Below are 19,003 nucleotides of genomic sequence, written 5' to 3'. Positions count from 1 at the left end.
TTAGCAACTAATGAGGCTGGTTCTTTAGCCATTGGTATGCTGTTTGGTGATAAATTCGTTAAAGATTTGGGCAAATATGTTGCAAACCTTCACAGCTTTGGATAAAACTCAATCCAACATAAAGAAAGTATTCAACAATGCTCTTTTTGCCTTGGCCGGGCGCTTCAGAGGCCGGGCACCAGACCGTAGATTCCAGGCTTCCAGATTCGCCTCTCAAACAAACAGAGGAGGTTCAGCAGAATATCAAACATTCTACCCCAATCGTTACAGAGGACGTGGTTGTTCCTCCATGAGGGTTTCGCGGAGGTGGTTCCAATCAAGAAGCCAGTAACCCAGGTAAGGATTATCCCTTTCTCGGAAGTAATTTTGGGGGGCGGGGTGAAAATGTTTCTCCCGGCATAGCAAAGTATACTCAAGATCCTTGGGTTTTATAAACAGTCCAAGGTTTCCACCTAGAGTTTTATGCCTCCCTGGCTCAGAGGGCTCTTCCTCCTCCACTTCTTTTTTCCCCTCGCAGACGGCGCAATCATCAAAGAGGAGATTTTTACACTCACTCAGAAAGGGGCAGTGGTGCAGACTACGCCGTACCCTCACGGGTACGCCAGCATGATTTTCTTGCAAAAGAAAGGAGGCAGTTTCCGATCAGTTCCAAATCTTATCAATTCTTGGGTGGTATACCGCCATTTCAAGATGGAGGGAATACACCTTCTCCGAGATATATTAAGAGACTGAGATTGGATGGTGTGACTGGATCTCAAGCATGCGTACCTTTCAATTCCACTTTTTGCTCCCCAGAGGCGTTTTCTTCAATTCCAATGGGGTTGCCATTGGTTCAAATTCAACGCCCTTCTCTTCCGGCTGTCCTCCGCTCCTTGGTGTTTCATCAAACTTCTTTGACCGGTGGTCCAATTTTTGAGGGAGCGATGAGTGAGACTGATTATATCTCTCTACGACATTCTTATTATGGCTCAGGACAAAGATACGATTCTTTATCACCTCAATTGGACAATCCAATTGCTGCAAGATCTCGGGTTTGTCATCGATTCTGAGAAATCCAGCATGATGCCAACACAGACTATCGAATTTTTAGGTTTTCAGATAGACTCTGTCAAAGCTTTGTTACTACTCCAATTTAAGCAAACGCAATTCAATCAAGAAGGAGTTGAGAAGTGCCTTTGTTTCTCCGACTATATGATTGAGGCCTAGTCAGCCTTCTTGCATCGTCAATTCAGGTGAATTTTCCGGGGCCGCTGCATTACAGGGCCCTCCAGAGGTTGAAAATCCTTCATCTTCAGAGAGGTCTTCAGTATTCAGAGTTGATTTCACCATCGGAGGATGCCAAGATCGAAATATCTTGATGGCTCTCCCACATGGATGCCTGGAATGGCAGAGCGATTTTCACATCCAGTCCATACGTGATAATAGAGTTGGATGCCAGCCGGTGGGGTTGGGGAGCTCGTTGCGGCTGAGAGGAAACGGGGGGTCGTTGGTCCCCAGGGGAACTTGAGTATCTCATAAATTGGCTGGAACTCTTAGCGGCAGCATTTGCAATCAGATCCCTTTCCCCTCACAAAGCCCATTGTTGCATCATTCTTCGGATGGACAATGTGTCAGCGGTCAGGTACATCAATCGTCTAGGAGGGGACCAGATCTCAACTACTAGCAGAGATCGCGAAGGATTTTTGGCATTATTGCCTCCATCACTAGATCTCTGTGATAGCGGAATACATTCCGGGTCATGCCAATACGACGGTGGACTGGAATTCACACTTTCGACTGGATGGCAGCGACTGGAAGCAAACCGCAGATTTTCCATTCTCTTCAACTGCGGTGGGGGATTTCTCAGATAGATTGGTTTGCTTCCCGGTTGAACAAATCAAGTTCCGTGTTATTTCAGCTGGAAGCCAGATCCTCAGTCGATGGGGACGGATGCCTTCCTTTAACCGTGGCTGGGGGATCTGCTTTATATGTTTCCTCCCTTTGATATGATTGCGCGGGTCCTGGCCCAAGTTCGGTGCTACCAAACAGAGGTTATATTGATGACTCCGTTTTGGAGGGCACAGCCTTGGTTCCCATCTGCAATGATCCTTTTGTGCGACTTTCCAGGGATGTCACCAGTGAGCGAGGATCTTCCCAAGGATCCGATAGGCAGCTCACATCCTCTGATTCTACAGGGATTGTTGTCCCTGATGGCTTGGAGACTTTCAGGAGACGATGGCAAGTGCCTGGAGTTTCAGAATCTGCACTGTTTTTCTTATCCCAGTCTTGGGCTCCCTCCACTCATAAAAAATATAAGCAAGCCTGGAGGAAGTGGTTGTGTTGGTGCAGTACAATGAGTTTGGATCCCATGAGGTCAGAGATTCAGGTCATAGCCAATTTTCTATCTGACTTAGCTTTGCAATGTTTTGCTTATGGAACAATTAATAATTGTCGTTCTGCTCTATCAGCCGGTCCCCCCTCATATTTAGGGTAAGCCGGTGGGGGAACACCCTTTGATTTGTAAAATTCTTAGGGGTATCAGTATGGTTAAACCCCCTCAACCAAAATATACATTTTTATGGGCTGTTAATATTGTCCTGCATTTTCTTAGGAACTGGCCTGATAATGAAGGAGTATCTCGTAAACATTTGTCAGCGAAACTGACAATCTTGTTATGTTTACTATCTTGTAGAATAGTCTCGGATGTTAAAGCTCTGGATTTATCAGGTAGAGTATTTACTCCTGACAGAGTATTTGTTTTTCCATTACCAGACATACTAATTCTTCATCAAAATGTATTTCTTATCCGTCATTTCCACATAATAAAAAACTTTGTGTTGTTCAATATAAAAGCTTATGAAGATTGTACATGTGAATTTAGATAGGATGTTTTTGGTCAATTGTTAATCTCCTTGCAGAAGCCTTTTCGGCCAGTCTCTGCAGCAACTTTGGCTTGTTGGGTCAAATGGTTATTGTCGGAGGCAGGTATAGATGTAAACATATTTGGAGCTCATTCGGTTAGAGGAGCTATGGCTTGTAAAGCTTTTTCAACAGGAGTTAGATTAGAAGATATTATGGCAGCAGCGGACTGGTCAAATGATTCTACTTTCAAAGTATTTTATCATAAACCTATCGCTGATGTTGTATCTGATGTGGTGAATAGACTTTGAACTAGCATAATCCAAAGCCTCTGGTCCAGATATAGAATAAAAAATGTTCTAGCTATTGCGTCAAGGATTTTAGATTCTATTAAGGACACGGAGGCGAGGATTATCCCACCCGTTGTAAATATTTGTTATACATGACTGGCATAATATGTCTTTTATTGATATAATATGCATTTTAACAATAGCTTATAAAGACCCATCTGATGTTATATGTAGATATTAGTTGTTTATTTGTCTTCTACAGGGGTGAATAACACTGCTTCTTGAATCCTTCGGTTCCGTTTGGATCAAGTGGAAGTTCTGTTTTGGTCGAAGTAACCGGATGAAGTGGTTGAGACGGTGCTCCACGTTTGCAGGACAGACTTCAGAAGACCAGTGCTCTGCAAGTTCTTATGATTCTTAATGTTTGGTTTTCGCAAAGAAAGAGGACAAACTTTAGCGTTTAGGCTATTTATATGGACAGTGTAGAGCCATGATTGGTTGACTCAGTGCTTATGGGATTTGTAGTTTAAAGTTTTGTTATTTTTCATTGGCTGCTGTTTTGTCAGTAAAGAGAAATCATAATCCTCACCTCCGTGTCCTTAATAAAATCTAAAATTCTTGACGCAATAGTTAGAACACGTTTTAATTCTACAGGGACTTCTAGTAACAACATGTGGCACTGCATCCTTTTGCTGCTCGCTCCACAGTTAAATGATATTTAAAAGGCCTGATAGGCTTGAAAATATCTAATTCAGTATGCCCTCAAGGGGCTGATTATATGGTTACACTGCAATGTTCTATCTCATTCTTTTTTATGTGATTATGCCCTCTATGGGCTGAATGTATGGTTACATGACCATGTTTCGTCCAAATGCTATTTTTACTGTGGCGCTCTGTAGGGGCTGATAGTACCATTACAGTCTAATGCCAAGTGTATGAAGGAATGCACAAATACAGTTTATTTCAGATAAAGGCTTAATGTGGTACATGGCTAAACATTTATAAGGCCCCAAAGGAAAGACTGTCATTCTTATTTACAATGCCAACAGCTCTAACCCTCGCCAATGCGATACCTATTGCATTACAAATGCTTGTTTCCTCTTCTTGCAAGCCCAAAGACTAACTGCGTTACTGCGAGTTTTAACAAAGTGGACGGATACAAGACTACTAGCTCTTTCGCCCTACCGTGACATTAAATAAGCACGGCCCCAGTACGAGAGTGGCTGAGCTACACATGTCATGCTACATGCCAGAGGGTAGCAGAAGCAAGATGCAGACAACATTAGTGTCATTTTTACCACTGAATACATTTCCTCTGATTTTTTTTAGCACCCACAAAGTACATGTTTGAAACAAATGCACAAGGCTGCCAGGATCTTTTCTACTAAACTAGTAAAACAGAATGGGAAAGTTAATTAAAAATGACACTATTGAATGTTACATTCTATGTAAGGTATCTAGTTATTTCTGAAAGGAGATGGATGGTGTCATGGTCTCTTGTGGGTGCAAATTCAACAGAGACGCTTACTGTGGACCTACCTTCTGTAAGAGTGCATTGCAGACAAGCTGCAGTTTATCAGGTGTAATATCAACGGGCACATCGAAGGGAGAGCCAAGGATTTCTCCACTTTCATCCTTGAACTGAATCAGCAGCCTCTGAACGTCCGCCATTTCGAGGTTCTGAAATAGAGGCATTGAACTATCACAAAATAGAAAATTGTGCTAACTGAGGACCCTGTACAATGAAGCTATGAAAAACTTTATAAAACATGACGAGCATGAGTAATGAAAAGGCTCTTTAAGTTTCCTCATAGTCTGTTGATTCAGAAATACGCACAAGAAATGAACATGTGTACAACAATGACATCAGCAGTGCCAGCTTTCCTTACACACACACTCAAGAGGTACAGCATATGCAACGGCTATGCAAGCTACCCACACACACAGCAAAACCCAAATAACCGCAATACAGCATCCCTCACACAGCAGAGAACTGAAGTACAGGTCTGATGAATCGGGTGCTGATAACTCAAATGATCTCCGTACTCAGTCAAGTGGGAGCATCACCACTCATTTCTACTGTGACCCTGCAACAGCATAAGCTGCATGTGCTCTTGCTTGCGAGACACTACTGTTTACAATAAAGGGCTTGGAGCTGGCCTACTGCTTCCAATTTGTTGGCTATAGTGGGGCTAGGACCAGCACAGATTGAGTCAACTTAATTAGTGCCCGTCTGCTGCGCCAGGCGTGACTTGGGTACTATTTCTTCTTCGCCTCTTCTAGTGCCCCCATCTGAAGCTTCTTTCCATCCTCCTCCCTCATGATGCCCCCAACTCCCTCCACTATACAAAAAAAAAAAAAAGTGATACGACGTGATTACTGGCTGCGTCATATCGCTTTTGTCCCCTTGTTATAAGGAAAACGTAACCGATTTCGTATGTTTTCCTGTGACTTTTCAACTCATTCAATACAGCAGCAGTAAGAAAAGGTAAGCAGTTGTTTTGCTTAAAAATGCCCGAGTGGTCTAGTATTCATCATATAAGGCCACCCTGCCTATAACACTCTCCCCTGAACGTGCCACCACATTCACTCACCTGTCAATAAACTGATCTCCGTACGTGTACCTTCATACAGTGACTGATTAAGCCATTGGGGTGTCATAGGCACTACCATTTTAACCTCTCTTATCCCACGTATTTATACATTTTCACACTGACTAGGAAATGGTGGGGGAATATTTGAAACAAACGATAAACCGAGCATGGTGAAACTAGTGTTACAAGATAAAGAATGTATTGTTTTTGTCCTGTTTTGTCTAATTCAAATAACAGCAAACTAATGGCTTGTGCTGCCTACATTCTTACCCACATAAGCATACAAGCCGTTTTGAATGCCCCAACCTCGTGAAGGGCCTTTTTTGCATTTATAGAGCTTATAGTTTGGATTTGGGGCAAATACATGATGCACTTCAAACCACCAGGTGTACCATGTGAATATTTCGAATAAAATCATCCAAGAGCGAATTTTACGACTATGACTTTCCTCGAGTAAAATAGCTTTCCTTTGTCTAGTTTTTAACACAGGCTCTTTTCCAACAACATGATAACATCTACAGCCACTTGCCCGTTCGTTTACTTTCTTGCTCTACTTGAAAATATCCACGATCAATTTGTGAAATTTTTTATTTTCTCTGCAGGGATTTTGATTGTGTGTGCTTGTTTTTCGCTGTCAGCTATCAGTGACAAGTGTTAATTACTGCCTATCATCTACCATAGGTCTATCGAGCCTTCTCACATCTTCGTTTTTGCCTTTCTCTTGTGTTCCTAGCTGTTTTTATTGTTCTGAGGCTAGTGTTCTGCTTTGAGTGGTAAATGCTATTATATTTTACAAAAACTGAAGAGGTGCCCCCCAGAGACAGAAGGGAAAAAAAGCGATATGATGTGGCCAGCTTAATCCTGTCCCCCAACACCTGTCGATTGGCTTTGGCAATGCTTATTAGGCATCGGGTAGTTTTCTTTCATCATCAGGCTCTGATCTAGAGTAAGAGAGACTAAAAGGCAGACGAGAGAAAGGAAGATAAGAAGACAAATAGGAAAACAGTGACAAAGGAAGAAAACGGATTAAAAAAATCCTGCTAGAGACAGGAAGTATGAACTAGGAAGAAAGAGGTGTTTGGTGGAACCAAGAGTAGGTAGTCTTAGAATTCCCCAGCCCCGGCATGTAACAGTGTTGGCGGCGCACACCTAGGAAAAAGTTTGGACCTCCGCACTCATTTATGAAAAATTAAGCACTACGTTATGGGCACTGTAATCAGTGCCACAGAGGGTTTGTGGCATCGACCAGATTCTGCCATCTCTGCCAGGTTTTGTCGAAAAGGCATTAGTGGCAGCATGCATTCCAGTCAGAGGTATAGGCTTTTTCACCTCTACTAGCTTCCTGGTGTAAAGTTTCATCCTTTATCTAAATCATATCTAGTACAAGTACAAACTGTGTCATCAGTGTGTGCCGAGCGTGTGGCTTGAAATGCTATAAACAGACTGATGAGCACTGGAGTTTATTGAACCCTGCTTATGTATGCTGCATACAAAAGAGGCCTCCACATGGCAGGGTTGGTGGTGTCCTTTGGGACATGCCAGCCTACACAAACATGTCATTTTTCTCTTTGATGAAACTAGAAAAGGTGAAAGATAGGGAAAGGCAACCAGCCGATTGCTTTTGAGGTAGCAAGGCTTTCCATGCTACAGTGAAACCTGCCACTGCACCATTCCTTATGTTGAAGGCATCTTCTGTAGCAAATGCATTCTGGACAGGGACCAATAAACACCTGAGCCAGCTCAAACTGGTTTCAGCATAGACAGCAGGACAAGGAGCTCAGCAGCAGGGAAAGGATCCTCCACGATTGGAAGCATATGTGAACCTTTGTTCGTTGTAGCATACAGTCTTGGCCACCTGAGGAGCATATGTACTGGCCCTCTCACCAGTACTCTGGTAATCATTTCACTTGTCAAAAAGGAACTCTTGTGCATCTGAACGGAAGACAGTAGATCCATTAGTGTAACTTCTTATGGTTGTTTTTCTTCCTCATGACATGGCCTATGTCTCAGAAAGTATGAAGTTGCCTTGAAGCTAGATATTAGGAGAAACAGATTAATTATCTGTCTGCATGAGGAGCTGGACTGCACGTACAAGGAGAAATCATACTGAACCAAAGTAGGAAAAGCTACCAGACAGATCCAAAGGAGGAAAGGCTATAGGATTTTGGGGGAAGTATAATTTTACTGTTGAGAATCCTTGGGTACCAAAGATCTCTAATTCAAAGTACCAGTATTTCTACTAACATCCTATTACTCAAAGATGTACGTTTAAACTGGAGACCTAGGCACTTTGGAACTTCATCATAAAGTACGGAAGCACTCTTCATACATTAACACGGTCTATAAAGCTCAATGTTAACCTGCTTTCTAGTGAAAGGGAGCTGGAAGTTTTGCTTTGGGTTTGTTCTCTAGAAATAAGACACTGGTTTTCTTTGTGCATCCTATTTTTTTAAAATTCCATAAATCACTTATCTTTAATAGCGTCTTTTGCGTTATGAATGTAAAAATAAAAAAATAACTGTTTCTTCAAGTTTCTATACCTAAACCAATTCCTAAGACTTGACTGCTTATTTACACAAAACTGGGAGAGTGAAGAAATTTACAAGAGTACTTGTTCATTCTGTTTGAATACAACAGAACTGTGACCCTAGGATATCCAGTAGTAAACTCTAAGAGATACTGCATAAAACCGGATTCCCCAGGACCCCATGAAATGGCAACCCTTCCTGGTTTGCTTTCAACGTGGTTTGTTACAACACAATATCTTCGGTAAGGGTATTTGGATGACTGGTATTTTTAGGGTGTAGGGGTTAGTAAGGGTATTTGGATGACGGGTATTTTTAGAATGGATATGGTTATTTGGATAGCAGAGGTATTTTTAGGTTGGATAAGGATATTGGGTGGCAGGGGCATTTTTAGGGTCATAGGGTAGCTGAGTTGCCAAGGGTATTTTTAGTATTTAGCGTGGGCAAGGGCATTTGGGAGGGAGGGGTATTTTTAGTGTTTATGGTGAGTAAGGGTATTTGGGTGACAGGGGCATTTGTAAGGTTTAGAGTGGGTAAGGGTATCTGGGTTTTAGAGTATAGGATGGGTGAGTTCAGGAGTCGATTATCAATGATGTTATCAAAGATGTCATGAGTGCTATAATTTGTGGGGTAATTAGCAGGGCATGGCAAAGACACGAGTTATAGTTACCTTAGGGCACGAATTATAGTAACTTGGGATAGACACATTTATTTTCCCTTTAATTTCTCTCAAACTATTGAACGGATTTACACCAAATAAGGGAAAGCGTAATCTGCGTGCCGAAAGCTAGCTTTCTGCCAAATTTCTGCCATATCAGCCCTTCTCAAGCTGTTCTCGGCCCCAGGGGCCCCATCCACCTGGACCCGACAATGCCACCTGGATGTCCCCCAGGGCACCCAGTCAAAATGGTTGGGGACCACAGGAGGAGCCTGAAGGCCCCCATGGTCCCTGCCGGATCCCCGCCTCTTGCTGGAGCTGGCATTGCAGTCACAGAGAGGGAGCTGCTAAAGATGCATGTCTGCAGGCAGGGAAAAAAGAGAAAACCTCTGCTTCCAGCAAGTGAGAGCTGTTTATCAACTCTCAGAAGCTGGAATAGGAGTGTTTGGGCTGAGTTGGTGGGAGCTGTCAACGATCCCGACAAGTCGGAGAAAACAGCTATGTCCAGGGATGGGCACCCCAGGTCATAGTAGGAGCCGGCCTTGGGGGTGGCGGTCCGCAGAGCCATTATGGCTCCTCAAGTGGGCCCACCGGCCCCCACCTCACATCATTACTATTTCCCCCGGGGAGGTGACTGTCCCCAGGACTGTGTGTGTTTGGGGGGAGTGGGGGGGGGGGGGTGTAGGTAAAGGTAGAGCTAGGTGGAGGTATAGAGCAAGGTAGGTGTATGGTAGAGGTAGGTGTATGGTAGAGGTAGGTGTAGGAGTAGGTAGAGGCAGGTAGAGGCAGAAGAGGTAGAGATAGGTGTAAGGAGAGAAGAGAGGTAGGAAGAGGTAGGTAGAGGTAGGTAGAGGTAGGTAGAGGTGGGTGTAGGTGTATGGTAGAAGTAGGTGTGCGGTAGAGATAGGTGTAGGGAGAGCTAGGTGTAGGGAAGCAGAAGTGGATAAAGGTAGGTGCAGGTAGATGTAGGTAGAGGTGGGTTTAGGCAGAGGTAAGTGTAGGTAGAGGTACATGTAAGTAGAGATATGTGTAAGTAGAGGTAGGTGTAGTGAGCTAGGTAGAGGTAGGTGTAGGGAGAGGTAGGTAGAGGTAGGTGTGGGAAGAGATAGGTACAGATAGAGGACGAGGTACAGGTAGGTAGAAGAAGTGGTATGTGTAGGTAGAGGTAAGTGTAGGTAGGGGTAGAGATAGCTGTAGGTAGAGGTACATGTACGTAGAGGTAAGTGTAAGTAGAGGCAGGTAGAGGTAGGTACACAGAGGAAGAGGTAGAGGTGGATAGAGGAAGAGGTATGTGTAGAAGGAGCTTAGTGTAGGTAGAGGTAAGCTTAGTGTAGGTAGAGGTAAGTGTAGGTAGAGGTAGGTGTAGGATAGAGGTGAAGGTAGGTGTAGGTAGAGATACGTGTAGAGAGGTAAAGGTAGAGAGATGAAACCATGAAATGGATGCAATGGTTTAGATTATTTGAAAATCACCTGGTTGCCATTGATGCTAATAAGTATACGCCGGAACGCATGTTTGCCTTATTTGGTAGCCTTGGTCACTCGGCTCAACAAATGTTTGACAGTCTACAGCCTGTAGCTGCAAAGTCAGGAGCTAGCCCAAGGAATGTTTATCTGGGAACTATTGCTAGACTACGCAAACAATTTTCTGATGAGCATAACAATATGTCTGAGCGCCATTGCTTCTGCAAGCATAAACAACAACCAGAAGAAACTGTAGAGGAATATGCATCAGCTCCTAGGGTATTAGCCACATGTGTGGTTTGGTCCCAACCATGACACATAAGTTAAAGATCAATTTGTATTTAACTGGTATTTAAGGAAAGTACAGGAACGCCTCTTAAGCTGTAGGAATCCAACATTAGTCGAAGTTGTGGATCTAGGCAAATCTATTGAAAGATCGCGGACTTCATCTAAGATGTTGCACCCAGAATTGGCTGTCAATATAGATGTCCCTACTGAAGAATCTGCTGAAACTTTGTGCTGTTAACAATAAAAGAATGCCATTCAGAAACAACAGCAAGGAAACTGTTGGCTCTTGCTACAGACGTGGAAGAAAAAAAGTCACCTCAGCAATTTTGACGGCTGCCCCCGCAGTTGGCAAAAGAGGACTTATGCAAAAAAAAAAAAAAAAAAGGGAAGGGGAGGGCATTTTCAAGCCGTATGTCAAAGTGTTAAACAGCCATCGAAAGTTGGGAGTGTGGCCGTATATGTAGTTTCATGTGAAGAATCTTTAAAAACAGTGTTGATCTCACCTTAGAGTGAACTAGGCAAAATAAGCTTGCTAAAAGGTCACATGTGAGGCTCTCATTGGGAACGTGTCAGTATGGGTTATGAGTGAATCCAGGTCACCCATAAGCATTCTGAGAGATACTACATTTTACGAATCGTGGAGTATGAATTGTACACTAGTTCCCACAGATGTTAATCCTAAGGCATTTGGGGGGAAAGGATATTGAAATGTAAGGTTATTTCATGTCCAAAATGTCTTGTCTTGGTAGAGAGACATACACTAAAGTACATGTTGCTGTTTAGGACAGAAACATTACAGGGTGGCAGGACGTGGCAAAAATTCGCCTATACCTAGTCCGAGAATAAGACAACCCTGTAGTTGTGGGTGAAATTCCATTTTCATTTGTTAGTGATGTACAGAAGACAGTTGATAACATTTTGGCTGATTTTAAACCATTGTTTGACAAGCACATTGGAACATCAAGTTAAATTAGTCCCTAATGCTCAGCCTATAGCTCATTGTTTGACAAGCACGTGGGTAAAGTTAGGAGATTTGAACATCAAGTTAAATTAGTCCCTAATGCTCAGCCCATAGCTCAGAAGGTCCGCCCAGTGCCTCTACATGCAAGGGAAGAGCTTTAAAAATAAAAATAAAAAAAAATGAATTGTCTCAGGATATCGTTCAATCAACGGACTCTTCCCAGTGGGTGGCACCCATAGTGGTCGGACGGAGAAAGTGTGGAGGGATCAGACTATGTGCCAACTTGCGTGCTCTCAATAAAAATATAATAGTGGATTGCCACCCACTCTCAATGATTCCTGACCTCTTGGCCAGTCTAGGTGGGAGAACGTGGTTTCCCACAATGGAACTGAAACAAAAGAAACATACTCGGGAGATGGAGAAGCTTTTCCTTATCTCCTTAGGCTGTTTCTTTCAGAAGGGAATCCCTCTGGTGCCTGCACCAGAGGGATTTCCAGTGCCATGTGGGTGGATGACCAGGAGCAGTCATACGCACATGAGCACAGTAGCGTCGGACGGCTCCCGGCCATCCATGGAACGAGTTAACAACAGAATAGTATTAAGTCAAATGGAAGTCAATTAACCCTTTACATAATCAAAATAACATAGTAAATTCCAGACAGCTCAGAAGGTAACATCGAAGGACGTAGCCCGTCCCAGCCGTTCCCGGGCTGTGATGGGCGAAGAAAGGTTTGTCCATGGCCCAGGCCGGCTTGCATCCGTCCCCCGCTGCGGAGGCTACGTTGGCGCGTCAAAGTGTAGAGGGTTTCACTGTCCTTCTCCTCCTTTCTCACAGGTGAGACAGTGCCTCCCCTGGCACATGGAAGTATGGGGCTTAGAGTCATCTGTGACTTGGAAAATGCGTCCTGTGTGGTGGTGGATACATTTGCGCTTTATAGTGCAAGGGGTTTTCCTGTCCACCTCCTTTTTCACATGTGCAGCAGCACCTTCCCTGGCACGTGGAAGTATGGGGCTTGGAGTCCCTCATGACCTGGAAAATGCAATACCCTTGTCTTCCAAGCAATGAGAGACGCCAGTAGGGTCTTAAACCGCGCAGTTGTATTCAGGTAACACTTGGTTGTCTATGCAGAAGTCAGAAAAATAGGAAGTGGACAGTTGTCTCCTGGATTGTTGCTCTCGATGGAGCATTGTTCATGGATCCTGTGAGTGGTGTGCCTGGAGCAGTTAATGAAGAGCAATGTTCTCTTGCAGGTGTGTTAAAATTCACTTACAGGAAGATGTGAAAATCTGCCCTATCGTCAGTGAGAAGAGGAAAGTAACAAGAACTTCCAAACAAGAGACCTGCCACTACAGCATTGAAGACTGCCTTACGGGCACCTATGTGTACCACATGAACAGGTTTGACACTAAGCTGTGGCCAAGAACAATCCTTGTAGAAGCCAGAACTGAGTACACAGTTGTATATAATGTTAATTGTGTAGATGCCATTACCTATATGCCGTTGTCTCTCACTGATCACCAGGGACTGTTGCTGCCACCTCCAAACCCTTTCTCTGGACACACGTCCTCCCACTGCCACTCTCTGCTTCTTGCAGGCTGACACTACCATCTACAAACACCCTTCACCTCCCTCTTCTACCTCCAGGGATGTCCACTCCTCATGGTTCCAGGTTTTTTAGGCAGGTGCATCATGGTCCAGTACGACATGTAACTAGAGCAGCCAGTGCCTGACAACTTGTTTTGCCATGAGAGGAAAACAATGTATCCAACTAGCGAAAACTACACCAGCCACATGTCACCATAGCAACCAGTGAGTTCCTGAGGCTCAGCCAGCAGATGATTAATATGTGAATTGTAAGGAAATGCCTCCTTGGCATGGTTGCCCCCTGACTTTTTGCCTTTGCTGATGCTATGTTTACAATTGAAAGTGTACTGAGGCCTGCTAACCAGGCCCCAGCACCAGTGTTCTTTCCCTAACCTGTACTTTTGTATCCACAATTGGCAGACCCTGGCATCCAGATAAGTCCCTTGTAACTGGTACTTCTAGTACCAAGGGCCCTGATGCCAAGGAAGGTCTCTAAGGGCTGCAGCATGTCTTATGCCACCCTGGAGACCTCTCACTCAGCACAGACACCCTGCTTGCCAGCTTGTGTGTGCTAGTGAGGACAAAACGAGTAAGTCGACATGGCACTCCCCTCAGGGTGCCATGCCAGCCTCTCACTGCCTATGCAGTATAGGTAAGACACCCCTCTAGCAGGCCTTACAGCCCTAAGGCAGGGTGCACTATACCATAGGTGAGGGTACCAGTGCATGAGCATGGTACCCCTACAGTGTCTAAACAAAACCTTAGACATTGTAAGTGCAGGGTAGCCATAAGAGTATATGGTCTGGGAGTTTGTCAAACACGAACTCCACAGCACCATAATGGCTACACTGAAAACTGGGAAGTTTGGTATCAAACTTCTCAGCACAATAAATGCACACTGATGCCAGTGTGCATTTTATTGTAAAATACACCCCAGAGGGCACCTTAGAGGTGCCCCCTGAAACTTAACCGACTATCTGTGTAGGCTGACTAGTTTTAGCAGCCTGCCACAAACCGAGACATGTTGCTGGCCCCATGGGGAGAGTGCCTTTGTCACTCTGAGCAAAGTAACAAAGCCTGCACTGGGTGGAGATGCTAACACCTCCCCCAGGCAGGAATTGTCACACCTGGCGGTGAGCCTCAAAGGCTCACCTCCTTTGTGCCAACCCAGCAGGACACTCCAGCTAGTGGAGTTGCCCGCCCCCTCCGGCCAGGCCCCACTTTTGGCGGCAAGGCCGGAGAAAATAATGAGAAAAACAAGGAGGAGTCACTGGCCAGTCAGGACAGCCCCTAAGGTGTCCTGAGCTGAGGTGACTCTGACTTTTAGAAATCCTCCATCTTGCAGATGGAGGATTCCCCCAATAGGGTTAGGATTGTGACCCCCTCCCCTTGGGAGGAGGCACAAAGAGGGTGTACCCACCCTCAGGGCTAGTAGCCATTGGCTACTAACCCCCCAGACCTAAACACGCCCTTAAATTTAGTATTTAAGGGCTACCCTGAACCCTAGAAAATTAGATTCCTGCAACTACAAGAAGAAGGACTGCCTAGCTGAAAAACCCCTGCAGAGGAAGACCAGAAGACGACAACTGCCTTGGCTCCAGAAACTCACCGGCCTGTCTCCTGCCTTCCAAAGATCCTGCTCCAGCGACGCCTTCCAAAGGGACCAGCGACCTCGACATCCTCTGAGGACTGCCCCTGCTTCGAAAAGACAAGAAACTCCCGAGGACAGCGGACCTGCTCCAAGAAAAGCTGCAACTTTGTTTCCAGCAGCTTTAAAGAACCCTGCAAGCTCCCCGCAAGAAGCGTGAGACTTGCAACACTGCACCCGGCGACCCCGACTCGGCTGGTGGCGATCCAACACCTCAGGAGGGACCCCAGGACTACTCTAAGACTGTGAGTACAAAAACCTGTCCCCCCTGAGCCCCCACAGCGCCGCCTGCAGAGGGAATCCCGAGGCTTCCCCTGACCGCGACTCTTTGAATCCTAACTCCCGACGCCTGGGAGAGACCCTGCACCCGCAGCCCCCAGGACCTGAAGGACCGGACTTTCACTGGAGAAGTGACCCCCAGGAGTCCCCCTCCCTTGACCAAGTGGAGGTTTCCCCGAGGAACCCCCCCCTTGCCTGCCTGCAGCGCTGAAGAGATCCCTAGATCTCCCATTGACTTCCATTACAAACCCGACGCTTGTTTCTACACTGCACCCGGCCGCCCCCGCGCTGCTGAGGGTGAAATTTCTGTGTGGGCTTGTGTCCCCCCCGGTGCCCTACAAAACCCCCCTGGTCTGCCCTCCGAAGACGCGGGTACTTACCTGCAAGCAGACCGGAACCGGGGCACCCCCTTCTCTCCATTCTAGCCTATGTGTTTTGGGCACCACTTTGAACTCTGCACCTGACCGGCCCTGAGCTGCTGGTGTGGTGACTTTGGGGTTGCTCTGAACCCCCAACGGTGGGCTACCTTGGACCAAGAACTAAGCCCTGTAAGTGTCTTACTTACCTGGTTAACCTAACAAATACTTACCTCCCCTAGGAACTGTGAAAATTGCACTAAGTGTCCACTTTTAAAACAGCTATTTGTGAATAACTTGAAAAGTATACATGCAATTTTGATGATTTGAAGTTCCTAAAGTACTTACCTGCAATACCTTTCGAATGAGATATTACATGTAGAATTTGAACCTGTGGTTCTTAAAATAAACTAAGAAAAGATATTTTTCTATAACAAAACCTATTGGCTGGATTTGTCTCTGAGTGTGTGTACCTCATTTATTGTCTATGTGTATGTACAACAAATGCTTAACACTACTCCTTGGATAAGCCTACTGCTCGACCACACTACCACAAAATAGAGCATTAGTATTATCTCTTTTTGCTACTATCTTACCTCTAAGGGGAACCCTTGGACTCTGTGCATGCTATTCCTTACTTTGAAATAGCACATACAGAGCCAACTTCCTACATGAATTGTCTGGCCAGACACAGCACAGTGGTAGTACACAGAAAGCACTACAAAGTGTTGTTTATATAACAGCAGAGTGCCTCACTGATCCACACCAGCACTAAAACTTGTTAGTCTGACTCCTGGTGTGTGGTACTTGGCAGGACAGGAATTTATACAACAGATTAAGAAGTTGACAGCATTTCACTGCTTCCGTTTATATCTCAGAGGTACTGTTCTCTTTAAGTACTTACTGAGAGTATTTAGTTTTAAATCTTTTATGAAACTGCATCATTTTTAAATGTAAGTTATTTTTCTTTTCAAACCTTTGTCACGATTTTTATGTCTGGCTACAGGCAACGTTATTTGTTGGGATGGTTCATTTTAGGAGTTCAGAAAAATAAAAAAGCAAGAGAGTGGACTTCAGACATTGTCTTGCATGCGTTTTCATGGTTCTCCACTGCTTGTATGGTCTGTCCAGCAAGGACAAGGCATTTTGACAATGGTTACATTGTCTTAATTTTGTTCCCATTAGGAGATGGTGATAGGGCAGGGCCTAAAGGAGTCATTTTTAAATTGAGTACGAGAAAAGTGGCTTAAGACCTTGTGTGTTTTTCAGAAGTTAAAATGACGTCCTGATTTTATAGCTTTTTTGACTAGAAGTTGTAGTAAATTAAGTCAGCAGTGGTCGTGTGTAGTTTGAAAACGACTATTCATACAGTGAGTGGAAAGCCCACCGTGCTGCACGTCCAGGCAGTAAGGATCGCAACAGCCGAATTACTGCTGTCTGGAATCCTCACTGTCCGATCGCTGAGCGTGTGTGCAACTACAAATAATAAGAATGTCTACATACATACATTTCAGCTCATAACAACAATACATGTGTTACATATAGCACATCACATCCCTCCTTTAAAAACACAAAAATATATCAACAATTAACATAAATCTTACAAAATGAATACAATACATAATGTCACAGCATTGATCAATACTACACTTTATAATTGTATTTATTAAGCCAGGCTAATATGAGAGTATAAAATCATCAAACCTCTTGGGAAGTTTCCTGGAGCGTGAACCTACTGAACTAAACCCCATACTGTAACTTGACACCTGTAGAATGCTCCTCAATAACTAGTTGGTTACTTTCTACACTGTCAGAGTGCAACTGACTGGGCACAGTGGTTACAAATCACAAGCACTAAGTCTTGAACAGGATCTTTCCTTTTATACGTGATACTCACTTAGTGGGGCGTAATCTTCACTAATTGTCTCTTGTTCCACCAATCTTTTCCCATCACGAGTGCAGCACCTTTGTTGACTTTTGTACTCGTACAGGTGTGCAAAATTTTGACTCACCTTTCTTAGTTTTGATGGGATTTTAATCATAACCCAGTCTACTACCTGCAGAACTATTATTTGACCATGTTTTTATCAAAATGATGCTTCATACTCACCTGTTCTACCAACACCTTAGAGGCAAACTCTCCTGTTTCTCTGAACTTTATCACTCAACCATGACGGAAATAACGGTGTATGCACTTCTCTGCCCCTCAACAATGAGAAAGGGGTTGTCCCTGTGGTACAATGTGGAGAGGTATTATAACTCAAGAATTTCTGGGAGACAAATTTCCCTACATCCAACTCTGAAGCTAAAGTCGTCTGCACACCTTCTTTAATGACTGTTTCCGTTGCTCCATCAACCCATTAGGGGAAGATGAATACAGAGCTACTTTGAGTTGTTTAATATCCATGTTGGACACAAATCTCCTCATGTGTTCAGACACAAAATGTGAGTCATTATCTGTAGCCAGTTTTAGGCGAGACTTCAATTTCAAAACTTTGCTCCAAAAACTTGATAACTGATTCTGTGTAAGGTGACTCAACAAAATGTGTGTGATACTTCCACTTTGAGTAGCTGTTTACAAGTAGTATGGAATATTTCATTTTACCTGGTAACGTGCTATAAGGCCCTGCAAAATCTATACAAACTTTTTCCTCGGCATTTTCAGGCAACGGTGTCAGATGTAAGGGTGTTTACAAACATCTCCAGTGCTTGTCAGAAAAGAGACATTCTGGACAACTGTCAATTATGAGTTTAGCTTGACTATCTAAAACAGGACACCAGTAATGTTGCTTTATTTTCATATATGTTTTGGTAGCACCTAAATTACCCAAATGTGCCTTTGATATTATTACATTTTGCAGATTGACAGGTGGCACAAATCAATCTACTCTGAATATGACTCCATTAATCACAGATAAATCTTCAGCAACTTGCGAAAAGGTTTTCAGATCTTCTTCTAAACATCTCCCTGCTGGCCACCAATGTACAATGTATTCATTAACCTTTCCTAGAGTGCAATATTCAGCATAAGCACTTGTCCACTCCTGCTCACTCATAACCATCAATAAGTGGCACACACTAACCATCATGTGAAAGAATATCATCCTCCTCATTCAGATTAAAAAAAACATGCAGGACAAACAGTCTGCGCGAAAATTCTCTCCACCTGGAATACGTTTGATAAAGTTATCAAGCCTCAAAAAATCAAAAATATTACTAGACCTGCAGGTCGAGTAGCTTGAATAAACTACTCGACCTGACTAATGTACTTGACCCAGAAACGGGTCTCAAATTATGTGATCCAAGGAAATGTTTTTATTTTACAGGCGCCTTTTTCTTCAGTCTCATATGAGTGCACCTTCAAATATGTGAGTTCAGCATTTCTGCTGTTAAAACAAATCCTCTTTTGTTTGATTAAATACAACAAACATTTGCTTCAAGTATAATAAATCTAGCCCACATATAGGGTACACATGATCCATGCATGACTTGCCTCTTAGTTTACTAATAGCTTTGCCAT

General features: G+C 44.0%; 1 protein-coding gene across 2 annotated transcripts in view; it reads right to left on the bottom strand.

Moving 5' to 3' along the window:
- NLE1 (notchless homolog 1) overlaps window positions 1-19,003 on the bottom strand; it is a 158,837-nt gene that overhangs the window by 116,059 nt on the left and 23,775 nt on the right. The window contains exons 2-3 of one of the 2 annotated variants that reach the window (XM_069226354.1): window positions 17,594-17,713; window positions 4,668-4,808 (exon numbers count right to left, since the gene is read on the bottom strand). In XM_069226354.1, coding sequence (XP_069082455.1) covers window positions 4,668-4,799 — 132 coding nt within the window. In that variant the 5' untranslated portion in view covers window positions 4,800-4,808; window positions 17,594-17,713. The remainder of the gene's footprint in view (window positions 1-4,667; window positions 4,809-17,593; window positions 17,714-19,003) is intronic. The other variant, XM_069226355.1, reaches the window with a different exon arrangement.

This window comes from Pleurodeles waltl, chromosome 3_1 (assembly GCF_031143425.1).
Source record: "Pleurodeles waltl isolate 20211129_DDA chromosome 3_1, aPleWal1.hap1.20221129, whole genome shotgun sequence".
Lineage (NCBI taxonomy): Eukaryota > Metazoa > Chordata > Amphibia > Caudata > Salamandridae > Pleurodeles > Pleurodeles waltl.
Note: the sequence above shows the minus strand (reverse complement) of the source record. Positions and strands in the feature narration are given on the sequence as shown.